This window comes from Haliaeetus albicilla, chromosome 28, assembly GCF_947461875.1.
Source record: "Haliaeetus albicilla chromosome 28, bHalAlb1.1, whole genome shotgun sequence".
Classification (NCBI taxonomy): domain Eukaryota; kingdom Metazoa; phylum Chordata; class Aves; order Accipitriformes; family Accipitridae; genus Haliaeetus; species Haliaeetus albicilla.
The window spans coordinates 3,999,721-4,018,803 of record NC_091510.1 but is presented as its reverse complement, the minus strand read 5'-3'; the positions used below and the strand labels follow the sequence as shown (position 1 = coordinate 4,018,803).

Genomic DNA, 19,083 nt, shown 5'->3' with positions numbered 1-19,083 from the left:
GAGAAATGTTCCCTTAATGTATACCAACCAAGTAATATCATGTACATGTATATCTAAATCTGCCGCTAGGAGTAGGTTTTGGTGTTTACAGCTCCCTTCAGGACCTACATAAAAGCCCTGTAATAAAATGTCATAATCCCAAAATGTAGCCAAAAGCTTCATGATTTTCCCACTTGTTTGACCTCAGGAATCTGTGGTTGATGATACTTTCTCTGTTTGCAGGGATGTCTCGCTGTTTCTTGCCTTTGTAAGTGCACTGCTTATGCTTCCTTCATGGTGGAAGGAATCATTGTGGCTGCTGTGGGGACTAGTTCTGCTTGTCTATGCAGTCTTTCGAGTGTGGGGCACATGGAGGACAGCCAAGCTGCAAATGTCCCTGCGAAAATACTGTATCCAGCTGGAAGAAACAGTGGCGAATAGCCGAGCTTTTACTAATCTCGTGAGGAAAGCTCTACGACTCATTCAAGAGACTGAAGTAATTTCCAGAGGATTTACCCTGTGAGTCTATATTTCACTTTATTTAATACACAGATCCATCCAAGCCAGATGTCTTCTAAAATTGTCTTGTTACACTGTCTCCCATACTGAAAAACATAATACTTAAAGCTTTTAATTTACATAAAATAGTATAATTACCATTCATACTAAAAGTATGAATTCTAACAACTCAGTATTAAAACCCTGCATCCTGAAGGAGAATCAAGTCTCACAAAACTCCTATGCCTTTGAAATCTCCTGCTCTGCTAGCAATGAAATACATGAAGAAATGGATTTTGAAACAATTTAGTTAACTGTTTTGGAGAGTCATTTGGAGGGTTGTTTGTTTGAGGGGGTTTTGTATCTTATATTACCAAATCTATGTAAATAAACTGACCTGCAAGTAAACATTCATGTTTAGAAAACAAGGTGACATGAAAACCTTTCTATTTTTATTTAACAAATAACAGTCTGAAGTAATGAGAACACAGCAATCAGCAAAGACCATCAAAGGTCATTTCCCACCTCAAAAAAAGTTTACATTACTCTTTTATCTTGCATACAATTGTTGAGATGTTTAGATTCTTAAATTATTTAGTGCTGAATTTGCCACTTGTCCACTTAAGGGATGTGAAAGTGTTCCTGGTTATTTAGCTCTTGTAGCTATTTGGTAACTTTTGCTTATTTGCTATGTGAAAGGACATTAGAACATGTTCAGTGTACACAATGATCCCAAAGCCAACAGGCCTGCTTCTGTGCACTCTCATTGACATGTATGCTTTTCCTTGTAACAGCCTATGGTTAGATATGTACCTGTGCCAGTTAGACTTAAGGTTAAAGGAGGTTGGAAACACCAACAGCTAAAATCCAGTTGACTTCTTTCTAAAAACAATAAAAAATTTCCTGGTGTGCACCAAGAAATTGTTTGTTCATGCCACACCAACTATTCTGTGCTGAGGCACATGTCTTTACATGCAAGCTTGAAACTGTAGACTTAACATTTTGAATTAATTTTCTAGCTTAAGATACCTTCAGTATGCTTCATTGAAGAAATGTTTCATTCTCCCTTTGGAATGCATAAGCATGTCTTCAGTCTGCCTAGCTATGTGTTTTGTTTTGGTTTGATTTTTTGCTGAAGAAGCATATAGTTAAGCAATAGGCAGTCTTATCTTTGCAAACGGGTTCTTAGAAGAAATTATTGTTAGGGCTTGTCCAAATTACAGATGAGAAAAACATTTAGATTTTTTCTAAGTTTAAGCAAACGAACTTGTGGTCAATGTCTAAATTGCTTGTGCTTGTTCTTTTACTACATATCTTAGATAACAGATTAACAAAAAACAGACTGGTCTTTAAGCTGATGGTTGATCTAATAGTCTCTTTACTTAAAACTTTGGCAAGCTTTTCAAAAGACTTTGGAGTATGGATGGAGTGGGAGAAGTCTGACTGTGCCAGCATCCTCATTGGAACAGTTGTCCAGTATGAAGAAGTCAGTGCTGTATGGGTTTTGGTTTGGTTTAGCCTGGAGGAAGTTCTAACTCCAGAGTGTCTTCTTCTGCATCCACATATGCAAGACATGCTTGAAATTCCGACAATGAAATTCTTTGCTTGAGATAGTGCTTCCTGTATGATCCAAAAACCTAGCTACCACTACCCCTTTTTTCTTCCAGAATTTTGCTGCAATAAACCTTAGCAGAGCAAAGCTTAGTATGTTCTCCTGTAGTAACCTTGCTGAAGTCTTAATGCTTGTTCAGAAAGAGTCACATGGCAATAGAAATGGTTGCATCTGAAAAGTTAATTAGTATCTTCTTGTGTCATTTTACATCCTAGAAGGAATGGGATTTCAACCAGGTAGCAAAGCACCTGGTAGCACAGTTCAATGATATGTATGCTGCTGTTTTAATATGCTGGTAGATCAGCATAGTTTGGACTGTGCATTAACCGTGTTGTGAATGGAAAGATGCTGAAGCTGACATTTAAATAGTACTGAGTTCAGATTTTGACTAGCTGTACTTAGCTAAAGTCTGATATGGCAAGCCCACGTCTATAGTTTTGGCCTGAAGTTCCTTGCATTCCACTGCTGGTTTTTCTCCCCATTGCACCATCCATTGCTATGTTCTCATAGGTTACTTTATATATGCTTTGAAATATCTATGGCTTTGATTTATTCTACCCTATTTGCCCCTTGTTAATTGATGTTTGACTATCTCTGTAAATGTTAAATTATTCTTGATGAGGTTTTGGTCAGTTGTCTGCTGGTTCACTGGTTTACTACTGTGTGGCAGTGACTGCCATATGCTTAACCAATCCAAATATCGTTTTGCCTTCATTCCTTTCCCACCCAAAAAAACCCACAGCAGCCACTTAGAAAAGGAACTAAAAACCTGTCAGGCCTCTCTTATATTAGCTGCTCTCAAAGGCAACTGGATATTCTGATTTCAGCATGGTCTTCAGAAGTGATTAACGCTGCTGTTGGCATTTCAGGTATGTCTGCATGGTACAAGCTCTGTGATGCAGATATGGCCAAGACCTCACCAGGGTAATTTGGATTACAGAAATTGTGTAGCCAAGGAAGGGCAGTGCTCTACTCTGGCAGAATGGCAGTATTTCTGTCTAATTGCTTCATTTGCAATTAGGCAAATGAAGCCTGATCACAGGTTGCAGCCTGGAATTTCTGATGTGTAATGAGAGCATGTCCATTGTCTTGCACATTATAAAATGAAAACTGTAGGAATACATAATGAAAGGCTGCAGCAATAAGCAGCAAGTAGTTATTTCCTTGTCTTTCACTCAGATAATTAGCTTTTCTCCAAAATGCTCCCTTTCTAGTATATTTTAAACTAGAATCAAGCTCTATGAGCACATATTGGTGTATATAGCATCTTTACAGCTGCTTTTATGTTGGAGTGCAGTAATAGGATTTCATTAATGTGTCTGTACAAGTTTGTTAAAAGTTGAAAGCCTATTTAAAATTTGGCTTGTGAGATTAAGAGAGAAATAAGTCACTGTTCTTTACAAGTAAAATGGGTTTGGAGCAGTAGGAAAGAGGAAATTCACCCTTAACCTTATTTTCTTTTTGCTATTTGTGGCTGATACACCAAGCTGCTAACATTTTATAAGTCCAATTAAAATACATAGAAGATAAATGGAATATTAGGAAATTAGGGATATGGCACATCTGGCACATAGACATTTATAGCAAGTTATACTAATTTAAGATTACTGGAATAGAGAAGAATTATTTTATAAAAAACACTGAAATAAACCTTCCCAGAAGGAAACCAAATTGTTTTGCTGAATACTGGTGATACGTGCTATGCATGAGTTGTGCTATATTTGTTAGGTATAGGAGCTGGAAATGCTTACATTGCTGTAACAGAACATAGATCTTTTTCTCTTTTTTACGGTAGAAAAATTTTGCTCCTTTTCTTTGAGCCTGCTTCTGACAATTCACCCAGGGCTTGAGTCTACAAACTGATGCGAGAGTTCATCCATAAACACCTCCAGTTGTTACCTTCAAAATCTAGGGAAACGTTAGAGATTGGCATGTACTCCATTACATGCTGTGTTCCCTAGTGAAACGTATGACAAGACTAGCATTTTAAATTTACGTTCAGAAATTGAATTTAACACAGTTTGGTTTAATTTTATTCAGATTCTAAAGTACTTTATGAGATGTGATATAAACCATTTTAATATCACTCACATAATTTAATATGGTACACAGATATTTTAATGTGGTATTTCGGCTAGTGTATTCAATATACTGCAGTATTTGGCATGAATCTCCTTGTGTTAATCATATTTAACATACTGACATGGGTCCAGCCTTGCTCACGGGGTGGGCTGCGTCACTTTTCATATTTGACAGTGAAGGCACTAAGCTATTCCCCTTCCTCCTCGATGTGCAGCATGGTCCAGCTAAGCACATGCAGTAGAACTGACGTTTTTCCAGCAGGGTCAGATCTGCTGGCTTAGTCAGCTCTTCAGTCAGATGGGCTACAGAAATAGTTACCAATGCAGCAACCCACCTCAGTCTTGCCAGGTACCCTGTATGCTTTTCCTTTTTAAGTGACCGTGGACATAAAATCACCTCCTCACTGTGCCCTGGGAAGGGTGAGAGCAGAAGCAGGCTTCCAGTCCCCAAACAATTCATCAAAATTCATCATCTTGTTGCCCACACTATGCCCATTCCTGAGTTGATTCTAGTAAAAACGGTCCCAGCAAGTGGAGTGCACCTAGGCTATTTTCAGTGTCTCAGTCATAGGTTTGGCATCAGACTGTATATGAATAGATATAACTGGTTATTAATCTTTTTTTCCTTTTCTACAGCTTAATGTTACACAGACATATTTAACATTCACTCAGTTCACAATTCAGTTTATTTCCAGATGAGGCAATTTCTTACAGTTCTAAAGCCATTATGAAGTATACTCTAATAGGCAAATGGCACAGTTTCTTTTAAATGGTATAGTCACCTGAATATGTGGACACTAAAATACATTTTCAAATATGCTTGTATAGTTGCTTACATTTCATGTGTTTACCTGTCAGACTCCCACAAACACAGCTGTCATTCATTGCATGATGATAAAATCTATGTCACCACTCAAATAATATTTCTGTTGACCTAGAGAAGATTCTGCATGGAGAAGGGTGAAAGAATATAGTGTTTTGCATGAAAAACAATATGTAATAGCACATTTTTTCTGCAAAAATTCTTTAAAGAACAAATTTGCATATAAAGAGATATATGTTAAATATCTGTGTGTTGAAACTTCCAAAGCTTACAGTGGGCTTGTTATAGTTTTTTATCAGAGATAATGTTATGACCTGCCTACCCTTAGTGTGTCATTTTGGAAAACTGTGGAGAAAACAGATGTCCTCAGGAGTTTTGCCATGGCTTAGATGAGAATAGAATCAGGCTGTCTACTGAGGAATCCTGGCTGCTTATCTGAAATTTTGATTAAATATATCATTGATATGACGGATCTCTTGTTTTGCTCTCATCATTACTGAGTGGTTTGAAAAAGTTTTCTAACTAATGGAATAAGAAAACTGATGTACTGTCTTTTAAAAATACTTTAGGACATCTGTACAGTTGTATCACATTTTACTTTTCAAGTTTGCTTGACAGGGTCAGTGCCGCTTGCCCATTTAATAAAGCTGGACAGCATCCTAGTCAACATCTTATTGGTCTCCGGAAAGCCGTTTATCGATCTGTCAGAGCCAACTTTCGAGCTTCAAGACTGGCTACTCTATACATGCTGAAAAAATATCCTTTTTGTAAAAACCCACAGGTTCAGATATTCCATGTTACCTACTTGTAATTGGGCCAATGTTTAGAGTTAGTACTTCTAGAAACATACATAGAGTTAGTATATCCAGAAACATACATATCTAAAAAAGATAAAGAAAAGGCAACATACTAAATTTGGGCTTATGCTTGGTTTGGAACATTTTTAAAGTTTTTGTCTTTTTGTGCACTGTGCAGCGTGAGGTAAGATTCTGTGCAGTGAAAACATTGTGCCAGTTACTGACACCCATGCCTTTCGTGTAAGTACTGGTAATGTGTTTCAGAGTCCTCAGGATTTTGTTTTATAATTCCTCTTAGCCATCTTTTTCCCTTGCACCAAAATACCCTTTTCTCTGAACAATATGGCCTTTCACTCGACATCCCCATGTTCAAAGCTAACTTGTTTTCCTGTTTCAGACAAACTAGGTGAAACTCTGATTACATTAATTAGCCAAAATGCACATTTAAGAGCAAGGAGTTTCTACTCTGAATCAAAGCAGAACACTTTGTTCAGATTCCATTTTGTGAAGTGTCATCTGTATTTCTTCGGTGAATTGTATACTTTCTTTAATGACATGAGCATTTCAAGGGTTTTTTCTATGTTTACTGTACTTACTGCACTATATAGGAAATAACAATGTCTTCACCCTGTTTTATAGCAAAAAATAAAATAGATATGTTCCTGATCTGAAAAAACACATGCAGGGAAACAAAAGCTGGTGGTGATGCGAGTGTTGGAAATCGGACATGACAAATTACTTGTTTTGTCTTCCTGGAACATATTTGACTAATATATCTTGCCTGGCAAATGGATGGATATATTGAGTGACAGCGTGTATATGCACAGAGGCACACACAAAGCTACAAGTGCATACATTCACTTTGAAGGAAATGAGTATTTCTTTGCAAAATAGTCAGTTGTGTAGGGATAGGCATCCTCATTCTGGGCTCAAGACTTCACTCTTAGCTCTGAGGAATAAGGTGTATTTGCTATGTAAAAGAAAGAAAAAAAATAATCTGACTGGTTCAGACACATTGATAAGAGCAACTGATACCTAGCTTGGAAATAATCAAGAGTCACTTATAAGAACATGGGAAGAGAGATCTGAAAATAGGATCAGATAACATGGCCTTCCCAAATATCCTCCAGCATGAAGAAAGTCAGTCCAGCAGTGGTTATGACAGGTATGTAGATTGTTGCTGTGGCTGGGGAAGTTACAGATTCAAGGAATACTGGTGTGTATTAGACTGTCCACTAGTTTTGTAACTACTAAACTTAAGGAGTGGCTCTTAAATTAAGGAATGGGAAGGAAGAAAGTTTTGTTACTTTGGATAATTTGACATTTATATCTGTCTTTGAAAAATTTTTAAGATGGAAGTTCCATTATACCAAATTATCATGCAGATATTACAGTAGTAAGGGCCAGCAGAAATAAATGGCCAAAAATATATTGAAGTTGCATGTATATAGATAGGTTCTTGACAAATGGGAAGAGAAACATTATATTTGTGCAGAACGTAGTGGCAAAAACAGTGGCAGTGTGTGCGCTGAGATGCAGGGTGGGCCAATTCTGCAAGTGCATGAAAACTGAAAGTAAGGAATTCAAATGTAAGGAGGGTAAGTAAAGGTTCCCTCCTCCCCACCAGGATAATTAAGAGCAGCTTTAAGGTAGTTCCAAGTTGCCTTATTTTGAATTTTTCCCTGCGCATCATGAATGCCTGAAAATGTTATGTGTATTACATGGGTATTGATGGCAAGAAGCATCTTTCAGATAGATTCCAGTGCCTTGTGCAATTAAATAGTACTCTTATGCTGGAGGGGGCAAAGATTCCTTCATGTCGAAAGCATTCACAGCTGCCACTTGTGACAACTTTAATGCCCTTGTCCGTCATCAAATTGCTAACACAAATCTGGCCTACAGCAAGGAGAAAGAGGAACTGGAGAGATTAAATAAAGGAGTAAGGTGATAAATTGAAGGAAAAGAATGTTGATAAATTAAAGGAAAGGAACTTCCATCCAAAGTCTCGAAATGAGATCCTAATTCTGATTTTTACAGTTCTTTTTAGTAAGTTCTGCTTTGCACAAAATCAGAAGATATTCTCGACTTTAACTCCTCTAGGTTATTTGAGTATGAATTAACAAATTGCTATTTGAAATTTGCTTTTTCTGAGCATTGTGAGAGACATGAATCCAGTAGCACTATTAGTGATTTACACTGGCAACAGCAAAACAAAATGTTTTTATTAGAGAGAAAGATATTAGAGAAACATTCCAAATATTTAAAATTTGGATTAATATTACAAAATTACATAAAAGAACCCCAAAACCTATCTTCCCTGGTTAGTCATAATACTATTTAAATAAACATTTTTTGTTTTACTGGATATTGCCTTCTATTTTTGTTTCAGAGCAGATGTATCTCTGTATTTAGGCAAGTGAAAAACTGAATTATTTATGCTTGGAACAATTTTCAATAGAAATTTAATATGTGAAACACCTCCTAGTCTCAAGGGCCTCAAAAATTGAATCTTCCCAGCTGATATACTAAAGATCAAATCTTAGTTCCATTTTAACTGATGGCTGATCATTCTTTAGGGCAATTTTTCTCTTTAAAGAATAAGGAAGTATTAATTTCTTAAGAGTGTGAGCAAATACATAGGACGGGCACTGCTTTGAACGACAGAGCGTACATTTCATGGAAACATTTATGTGCAGGTATAAATGGGAAATAAAATTCCATATTACAATTTGCTTTCCTTGGTTGACGGTATTCAGTTGATACTGCAATGTGGGCATGATACTTGTCATTCAACAACAGTGGTGAGCCTTTGACTCCAGAGATCCATTCTGTGTGATGTCCAGTTATCAAAATAAGGTCCTAGTCTGTGACTGGGCCTTCTGAGTGGTATACAGGCATACAAAAGGATGATAATGTGAAGTATGTCCTATTTTCCTTCATCCTTGTGTTTCTTACAATAATCCTGGAAATCTGAGATGGAAGTTTATAATGCAGTGAAGATGATTGTTGCCTTAAGGCTATGGTAACCATGTCTTGAACTGAGGCATGTCTATTATTAGATATAATGGTTCAAGTATTGTAGAAAATGGTATTAAATTTACTAATGTTGTAAAAGGTATGCTTCAAGTTTTCATTTAAAATGTTCTTATATATTCAGAACTTAGTAGAAATATCTGTAGCTGAATTATTTCTCAAGCTTACTATATCAGAATATCCCTTTCAAAAATAATTTGCAACAAGATCAATTTGCTCATTTATGGCTTAATAAGGACTGATAAATGCATATTTTCAAAGTAGAGAAAATTACGTGTGCTTAACAAAATCAGCCAAACAGCCTCTTGGAGGAACTGTTTTCTAAGACAGGTTGCATTTATGTAATGTTAAGTCAAAAAAGTGTTCAGAAATAAGCAAAATCTATTTCAATGGGTTATTTTTTCCCAGAAAAAGTAGTTTCAGTGAATGATGTTGTACAGACATATGTTTGAGCTAAATTCTAGTGTGAATTTTCATACTTAGATTGTTTTAAATCTAGACCTTTAAAACTATACAGTAAAATAGAAAATATTTTATTTTAAAAACATTTATAGATTTGTATCTCATTTTGTCAACAAATGCAAACTGCAAAACCTTTTGTTGCTTTATTTTACACTGCCTTGAGATATTTTTTTGTTAGCAATCTTAAGTAGGTTGCTAAACATATACTTTAATGTATTCGATTCTTTCTGAGATAAGTATCAAATTCATACTTTGACTTAGTAAGACTAATCCTGTTGGAAGCCAAAGGGAAGCTGCTTTGAACTTAAGCCACTTGCTTTGTGTTATAACTTCAAGAGAGGCAAGGAGGAAAATATAATTTGAGGGGCTGAGCTGATAACTGTTGGGCTGAGTCTTAAAAATTGGCTAATCTAAGTATTTTAATTGTAGACATAAATGAGTGAATAAGTAAAAATGAATTAGTAAAAACATCTTAAATGTTAAGGGTTATATTGATCTGTGCTAATGCATTAAGTGTAGATTTTATAGCCATCAGTATTATTTCTCCTACCAAAATACCTGCAGCAAATTATGCTTTTATGTTAATGTATATCTCAAATGTGTTAGAGGGAGATCTGTCTGATGAACCTGTTACAGATAATTACAAATCTTAATTCACATTTTTATTCATGGCAATAAAAATTGCATAAACTTGATATGTTAATCATTACTTGCTTCAATAAAACTAGAAGTTTAGCAATATTTGCTTGTGGCTAGTGTGCCCTCTTTTAGACAGCTGCCTTCAGTGAGTAGAATAAATTAATACTGTCCTAATTAAAATTTGTTCCCATGTAATATAGAAAAAATGTACAATTATACTTTAGCCTTATACCAGGTGTTTGTATCAAACTTGGTGGACGAGTAACTTAATGAGATGGAACATCATATTCCTTACATTTTATGTGAAGGGACAGTTGGGTTCCTGCAGAAAGAATTCAGCATTTTCTCATGCTGTTCTTATTCTGATTTGTTCATATTGACAAGAGTACATCACTCAAAATCACAGAAGAAAATGTTAGAAGGGAGAAAAGAGAAGAGTATTTCTCTTTTAACCTGGAAGATAAGGGTATAGCAGGATGCAATGGCTGAAAGCTTAAACTAGAAATTAGACATTTTGGGTTAAGTATTTACAGGATGTTGTGCAGACCAGTCACTACTAGTTCAACAAATATCTGCACTATATATACTCCACTGAATTGTGTAATAACTCAGGCAATACTTCAGTCAGCATGCTAGTTGCTTAATATTTTTATACGTAAGAGTCTTGTGGGTTCTGTAGCATGGGAGTCTATGGTTTATTCACTGATATAATTATATGCAAGCTGGATGGAGGAGATTTTGTAGCTTATGTTACTGGATGACGTTAATAGTCTCATCCTCAGATGGTGCAAGATGGTGTGATACTCCATTTCCATTGAACGGTATTGATAGGTAGGACCTGGGCATTGGACCATATAAACTGAAAAAACTTTAATTTTGTTGTAAGGTGTCATTCTTTGATGGCAAGGCATAAGTAGTGTTATAAAGACAGCCATTGGATAGCAGTATTTTAAATTGAATGATATCTTACCCCATTAAGGTAGAATGGATATAAAATGCATTCTATGTCTTTGAGGTGCACTGAGCACAGGGAAACTTGCAAATTTCCTCTAGTAAATCTAGTAGAAAATTGTTCCTTCTCCTCTGTAAAAATTTAGTTATTGCATCATGAAATGTTAGAAAAACACATACCTTTTAACTTGGGAAAGAGAAAACTCACGCAAGAAGACAGTAAGCTAAACAAAAAGTAGTACTGTCTTTGGGTCATAAAAGCCTAAATCAGAAATCCAATGCTGGGAGGTCTGATTAAAGATACTTGGGCATTTTTTGGTGCAGTGTTTCTTCCTTGACCAGCCAGTTATCACATGCTTAGCTCATCCCTTCCCACCTGGTGAGCAGGTGAGAACTTTATAAAAGAGCAGCTTGGATTTCTCGGGGATATTGTGAGGCCCTCCTGTTAGATCTTTAGATGGGAATGTGCTTTTGGAGAGCAAAGTATGAATATTAAATTGTTATGTACAGGAGTGCATTAATGTTCTTGCTTTTCTATAGGTAAATAAGATCGGCCTCCTGACAGAGGTTAGACGTTCACTATACAGGTATTTCATTCTGGATTTAACAGGTTATTATTAAGTAGCTTTGCCTTCTTTTCTTCTAAGCTAATAAGGAATGTAAGTTAAACAGATGAATGAAGTATTTTCACAAAGACACAGAAAAATTTAACTAACCTAAGGTTAGTTACTGTATTTTGGCTTTAACAGAAAACATTAGCACTAAAAATACTTGCATTTTAGAGCAAAGCGCATGAAGGAGGTGTGTTTGTGTATATGTTGGTGCGTATGTGTTTAAACTTTCTAAAGGTTTAGTCCTTAGGAAGCTAATGGGGGCATGGGATCAGTTCTCTGCTTTCATCTAGCACCTAGAAATGGGAGTGGGAAGGCTACAATAGAGGAGGGCAAGGCAGGAGATGCGGGAGTCCACTGGGAATCCCTAGCTGAGACATAATATCAGTAAGTGGCTCCTTTGGTCAAACTACATATTTGGGAGGTTCCCTAGAAATTTTTTTTTAGCATGACTTCGAAATTCACATGTGTCCAAACTGCTTTTTATGGTGGTCCTGCTGTTGGAAGTGTCTTCTTGCGGGCCAAGATTAACAAGGAATATAATTAGTCTCTGAGATAACTGGTCCTGAAGGCTTTTGACCTGACTTTTCAATCTCTGATGGAGTTACCATCCTCATCCCGTGTGCTCCATCTGCTGGGCATGCTGTCAGGTTAACTTGGAACAGACACAGTGTTTATGTGAGGCAGCAGCTGGTGGCAACAATATATTGTGTTTCTGGGTGATTTGCATTGCAGGTTTTTGTCTGCATTCATGTTTCTAGAGAACACTTAATAGGCTTCTTTCTTCCTGGACTTAGGGGAGAAATTAGGGAGAAATGTAGTTAATGTAGTTGTTTGTTTAGAGCTTGGACACTTAGTATTGCTGTTTCCTGGGCCACAAAAATTTTATTTTATGCAATGTGCTTCTACTCCAGTTGTAAAAATTTTTTTTGAGCAAATCATTATTACAAGTTTAATCCTATGAGTACTTAGTAGATGGAAAATTCGGGAGTGAAAGTGGGTGGAATTTGTAGCTTCCCCAGAAAACACATTAGTTGGACAGGAGACAGGTGCTTCTAATTGGCTTTATGTGCCCCAAGAGATGAGAGTGTTCAGTTTGTAAATCAATATAAATGAAAAACCATAGTTTACATTAAGGCCTTACTTTCATGAATGCTTCACAAATATTTTTTTAATGTATTTCTGTGGAACAAATGTGCTTATTACCTTAAGTTGTAGGTTTCTGTTCTAAAGCAAATTTTACTATTTTGTGACTGGGTAACTATCCAAAATGTGCAGAAATCTTGAACTGTTCCTCCTCCCCCTTCTCCAGCATGAGGTTAGCCTGAAATGAATGCTATTTCAAAATAAACACTGCCTAGGCTATGAATTATTTTTATCTGTCTTCTGGTATCAATTATATTGCTTGCTTCCTACTTTTTAAGCATTTCTGAGGACTGGAAATTACATTTTCATACTCAGAATTTAAATGTGCTGAATAGCGTTGGTAGATAACAATTTGCCACTGTTCCTGCCAAGATCATGGTGGCTTTACAGCAATGTAATCAATAAAATTAATGGTATGACAATTGGTGAGCTCCTGTTCTTCACGGTACTATCTGAAATGTCAAAGAGCAGTTATTGTAGAGATCTCTGAGCGGTCCCTCCACAGGCAGAACTCACAGGGAATTCCCATCATCCTGAGTTTGGTCTATAACATGGGCTACCTTTGAAACTTTAAATGGCATAGTTGTTCTCCTCTTTCCTCTGTTAATATATGATTTATGCTTTAAGATTGACATGAGCTACTTCCTGGGTACTTAATATTTAAAGATAAGATATTTTCCTCACTTGAAAGGGATGCAGGGATTTTTCATCAATCTGTTTTGTTTCTTTTTATGTGTTTGTATTTAGATGTAGGTGTTTTGTCAATGTCTTATCTCTCATCCTTCTAAGAGCCTTTAAAACTTGTGCTCTGAATAAGGATTGCAAAATGTTCAATTAAACAGGGTTCAGGTGGATTTGGGTGGAATGCACGTGCTTTCATACAAATTGCCAGGAACAAGAACCCTTATTAGGTGTTTTTTCCTTTTCTGTTTGTTTAATGTTTAATGCAAAAGTTGCTTTGTTAACCACCTTAACTCCAGCTAAACCTACCCTCTGAACTCCGAGAGTGACAACGTGACCAGCTACATCTGTGTAGTCCCTTTTAAAGAGCTGGGTCTGGGACTGAGTGAGGAGCAGGTCTCTGAAGAGGAGGCACACAATCTAACCGATGGCTTCAGCTTGCCTGCGCTCAAGGTAACCTCTCCTAGAAGGACCTACGCATCCACGCAGGCTCCTGGTGAAAATCTCTTCCAGTTGTCATGAAGCCCTGTGGCTTTTACATACTAGCCAGTAGTAACACGATCAGCTGAGGCGGAGATGTAATCAGTCTCATATCATGGGTTTCTACATTTATTGGCATTTAGGTGATCTCTTTTTGCATGTAGTTGAAGAGAAGTTGCACAATACAACATTAGGGTTTTTTCTGCAAATCATATACATTCAAGTCTGTGTTTTGTAATCAGCTTGATCAATCTCCTTCTTAAGCATGATTTTTGCTCTCTGATTTCACTTGATCCCAGCTGAGTAAAATAATTTCCAGATTTGTACTTACATCTTTTTTAGCTAATTTCTTGACTTGAATAAAAAGAGAGACATCAGAAGATATAAATTAGTTGTAACTGCCAAAGGGAATAGCTGCATTTAGTTACATAGAGGAGTAGAAATCATAATCTTGGACCCCTGCTGCCATGAGCCAGTGTGGTTCTTTGATCTTTGAAAAACATTTAACTGAACAGAATGACAACCATATAATGGCCTTTTTATCTATTTTGTTTTGAGATGTTAGGTATTTTTAATTTGCATGAGTCAATGTTTACAATTGGAAAGAAGATCTAATTTGAATGCAAGTCTTCTACACTCTAGTGGTTGTCTGCCAAGGCAGTTCCCTTTTAACATTATTTTTTTAATGGAAAATTCCATTATTATGTGACTTCTGTGTTTCTATGGGGTTGGTTCTTGTTGCATTTTATTAACTTAATTCCTAGACCTTGACTTCTTTTGTTCTGACAGTAAATGTTATCACTAATAGTGATTGCTAAGCTTTGAGGCTTTGTCTAATTAGTTGTAAGCTAAAAGCTACATCAGATGTAAGATTTTGGGATTTTTTCTTGCCTTTTCATTAGCTGAAGTTCTAACTGCAACCATGCAAGCCCACTTATTTACGCGCTGCTTTTTAAGCACAAGAAGCCAGTCAGAGGTGCCCAAGCTTGTAAGCTAAGTCTTTGTTTACCTGCTATTTGCAGTAATTTAACTGAAATCTGTTTTAGTTAAACTGGTTGGGATGCTTTCTGGGTACAGTTAAGCTCAAAACTAGTAAATCTCAGTTTATGTTAACTCATAACAGACAGTGATGTAGGCTGGGTGTGGTATAGTTGAACCAAGCTAAATTAACATAAATCAGTCCTAAGCAGATTCCTGCATAGATAATAAAATAGATATACTTCGATAACCTTGGGACATATTTGTGTTGTGAGCCCTGGATTTACATGCAGTCCTCTTTGGGTTTTTTTCATTTGAGAGAACTTGCCTTTATATTAAAATGGAGGTAGAATATAGATGTGTATCCAGGTTTGGTTAATAGTTTAATTTTCATTCAAGAACGTGTCTAGGCCATGTGTCTTTTGGCTACCTTGTCCTTGAACTAAACCAATTTAAAGAGTGAAAATTTTTGGCTTAAGAAAAAATACTGATTTGAGCTGAGGAGAGCCAGTTGGATGTTTTGGGTGAAGTTTAAGTGTCAGTAAAAATCATCAGAAGTCATTGGCAGAGCAAGCTATTTGCAACCCTAATACATCTGGAATTTCCTTTTCTCTCATCATTGGGCTTTTTTTCAGGTAGGTTTTGGATTATTACTACCAATTCCTGAAGTCCACTACTTTTGTGTGCTACTCTTTCATTGCTTTTGCCTTATATGTGTGGTGGAAGGGATTGGTCATCTTTTGTGCTTATTATATCATGAGCTCTTGACTTTCTATCCAGGGCACCACGCCTTCAGGGACACTTGGGTGATTGCTGCCCATTTGTTTGCTTTTTATTTTAGCACCCAGCCAAATCACAGTCTTGCATGTGTGCTCCAAATTAATTTCATATCATACTGTTTTCTTTCTTCTTCTAACCATCTTTTGTAAATTGAGAATTATTTTTTTCTTTTGGAATGTTTTATCAGTTTGTATCCAAGTATTTTTGATACACCCTTGGGGTATATCAGGCCACATCTATCTGAAGGCATTTAATTTTTTGTGTTACTATTCTGAATGTTTTGCTCTTGATTCTTTGCACATTGGAACAAAACTGCTACTTGTCCATAGTATTATGAGTATAAAGATGTATTATTTCAAATCCTGTAGATCCAAAATCTGCAGTAAATTGTTAGTCCTAGTAGCTGAGGGGGGTGGAAAAAGGCATGATGTGTAATTACTTTGTCTTCCTCGGTCTGGAATGCTTGAGAACAGATTTCAGACTGCATCTCATAGTCACCTACAGTTGATCCCTTTCAATAAGGGCCAGTATTGCAGAGAAAAGTGTCATAACCTTTCCTTTTCATTTTAGAGATAGAAGATGCTACTGCTCTGTTATGGTCTACTAAGCCAACAGTCTTCTCTAAACTAAGAAAACAGTTCTTTTCATTTCATTGGAAGTTCTCAAGAAACTGAAATTGTGGGCTTCCTTGCTCCCAGATGGTCTGACCTCTTTTGTACCATATATAACATTGTGATTCGATTCATTTCTTACAAGCCTTTCCCTCCTTAGTGGTATTGGTGAAATTTCTCACTTTGGCTGGGGGAAAAAAAAAAAGTTAGCAGCTCAGCTTTCTTCAGATGTAGAATGTTTTTTATTGAAGGGCAGTGCAATTAGACTCATGTTTCAAGGTTGGGTGTGGGGCAATGCAATGCAGTAGTTAGTAGATCGTAGAAATGATAGCTTGGCATTATAAAGGAAAAAATGTCTTTGCTGCCACTGGAATTTTGGCTGTAGGGTATGTGGAAATGATAGCAAATCATGAAACTGCCTGCTGAGAATATGAGTTTTTAGGCCTTTGACAACCTTCTGAGCATAATTGCCTATAATATCCTTCATCAAAGAATTAGCAGTCACCTAAGGTTCACAAGATCTGAACCTCCCATGGTCTGGGATAGCCTTCAAAAACACTCAGCGGATTTTCGCAGTTTTTCAGAGTTCCTGTTGCTGGCCAAGGAATGTTTTCCCATGGTGTATCTGTACATTTACTTTGGAGGCTGGCTGTCTTGGCAGGTGCACAGAGCTAACCCTATGCTGTTTTGCAGGTCCTCTTTCAGCTCTGGGTAGGGCAGAGCTCAGAATTCTTCAGGAGGCTGGTGCTGCTCCTCTCCCCAGCCAACGCGTCCCCCAAGCCCTTGGTCTCCCCAGAACGGCTGCCTCATCATATCTTGTCTGATGTGACGCAAGGCCTACCTCATACACATGCTGCCTGCTTAGAGGAGCTTAAGCGAAGCTATGAGTTCTATCGGTACTTTGAAACTCAGCATCAGTCGGGTTTTGAACGGCCGACCAGAACAAAGCAGAAGTCAAGAGAGCTGAACAGTCTTCAGACAGCGGTACGCAGCTTGCAGCTTCATCTCAAGGCACTGCTCAATGAGTAAGTTTACACATGAATTCAGAGAATATGCCTGTAGGAAGAAGGCTTCAGACTTGAGTTCTTTGGGTTGTCAGCTTGTATCTCAGATTAAAAACAAAAAAGGCAGATACATATAGTCATTGCAATCATAGGCATATCTTCACCTAGTATGGGGTCAAAGATCCTTGGTTCAATATGGAATCCTGGTTATTCTTTAATTATCTGGTGAAAATTCAAGGCTAAGCAGTGCATTAAGATCATGCCTTGCTTTTGTCACTCCCTTGAAAAAATCTGAAAACATACTTATCCTTCATTGATTTTGCAACATACCAAATGCTTTATAAAAAGTTCAGCCTGTGGTAACTACCTAGTAAATATTTTTACAGATTCATCACTGCCTTGGTGAAATAGTTGAAATTGTCCTACTCCTTTAATCTTACATTTAAGAATTACTATAATGAATGCAGGTGAGCAATGTATCTTGATGTGGAGAAAAGGATCTGGGGCATCTCAGAGGAATTGGCTGAGTTAGACTCTTAAAACTTCAAGAAGATAACAGGATATTAAATGAAATACTTAAAGGAATGGTGAAGTCAAATATTTATTATTATTTATTTCTGTTCATCTCCTTATCACTTAGGGTAATAATTCTTGAGGACGAACTTGAAAAACTTGTTAGCACTAAGGAGACACCTGAGTTGACAACAGAAGCCCGTCACGTTCTGGAACAAAAACTAAAGTTTATTCAGCCTCATATCCAGGCAAGCAACAGCTGCTGGGAAGAAGCCATTTCTCAGGTGGAAAAAATGAGTGGAAGAAACCCAAATAAAAAAGGTAAATGTGAGAGATTAATTTAGCAACTAATGGGATACACTTTAGAGATGGAATGGTCAAATGGATAAAGATAGCATTCAGCCCATGTATCAGAATTTTAGCTGAAGAAGGTCTTACAACCGTACACTTTGAAAAACTATATGCCTATGTCAAACTGTTTCATTGTGATGACCCTGAAGCTTTTGTTTCAGCAAAAAATGTAAATGTGTTAACTCAGTCTGTCAGACCTGTGGATTCAGATGGTTACATTTCCGGGTGCAGACTGATAGTGGCTTTTTGCCTTTGGTGAATCACATGTGAAGGGGTGGGATTTTGATGAATCGTCCCTGAGATTTTCATTTATTTACTGCTTAAAAATTACATAGTTAATGGAAATGACAATGTTGTTGTCATGTAACTTTCTTAACAATGACATTTCCTGGAACATTTTAAATTTTAGAGGATGTATTCAGCATATAATACCCATTTACCTGCTCTCTCAGAGAGAGTAAGCTAATCTTCTGTGTGCTTAAAAGTCATATTGAGCAGCATATCCCAACATTTTGCCTTATGTCCCTCACCTTAGTGACCTGTACTGCCCATGCTGTTCTCCTTGTGAATCACAACTAGCTTAAATAATGGTAGTGAACTTAGGCTCTCCTGACATGGAGATGAGCCTATAATTTCTGATATTTCTTTTTTCCAGGAGCTTTTTTACTGTCCTAGGAAGGCACAGCCCAGCATCTGAAAAATGCTGGTAATGGAGACTGCATTAGGAAAATTATGACTTGGGTTATCAGCAAGTTACCTACAGAAGTTTAAATTTGGAGTGAGCTAAGCTCTTAATGATATATTGGTGGGATATCCAGTAGATGGATGAATATTGCTGTAGGCCTAGAGGGATACACGCTGACCTTGTTCATGCTTACATCAGAACTGGGAGCACTGGGAGAGGCCTAAGGCAGGCTCTGTGCAGGTCCAGACATGGTATAACAAAATCTGTGTGTCCTTTGCCTGAAAGTCTAGTCTTACAACTTCCCTCTCAGTGCTGCATAAAACAATCTATGAGGATATTAGATGTAGCATGATACATTTGCATCTGCC

General features: G+C 37.0%; 1 protein-coding gene across 5 annotated transcripts in view; it reads left to right on the top strand.

Moving 5' to 3' along the window:
- Positions 1–19,083, top strand: part of VEZT (vezatin, adherens junctions transmembrane protein) — a 64,893-nt gene that overhangs the window by 28,478 nt on the left and 17,332 nt on the right. For 3 of the 5 annotated variants that reach the window (XM_069773501.1, XM_069773504.1, XM_069773503.1), the window contains 5 exons: positions 223–498; positions 5,612–5,749; positions 13,619–13,766; positions 16,856–17,187; positions 17,807–18,000. In XM_069773501.1, the coding sequence (XP_069629602.1) occupies positions 223–498; positions 5,612–5,749; positions 13,619–13,766; positions 16,856–17,187; positions 17,807–18,000 (1,088 nt within the window). Of the gene's footprint in view, positions 1–222; positions 499–5,599; positions 5,750–13,618; positions 13,767–16,855; positions 17,188–17,806; positions 18,001–19,083 lie in introns of all 5 variants that reach the window. The other 2 variants (XM_069773500.1, XM_069773502.1) reach the window with 1 other exon arrangement.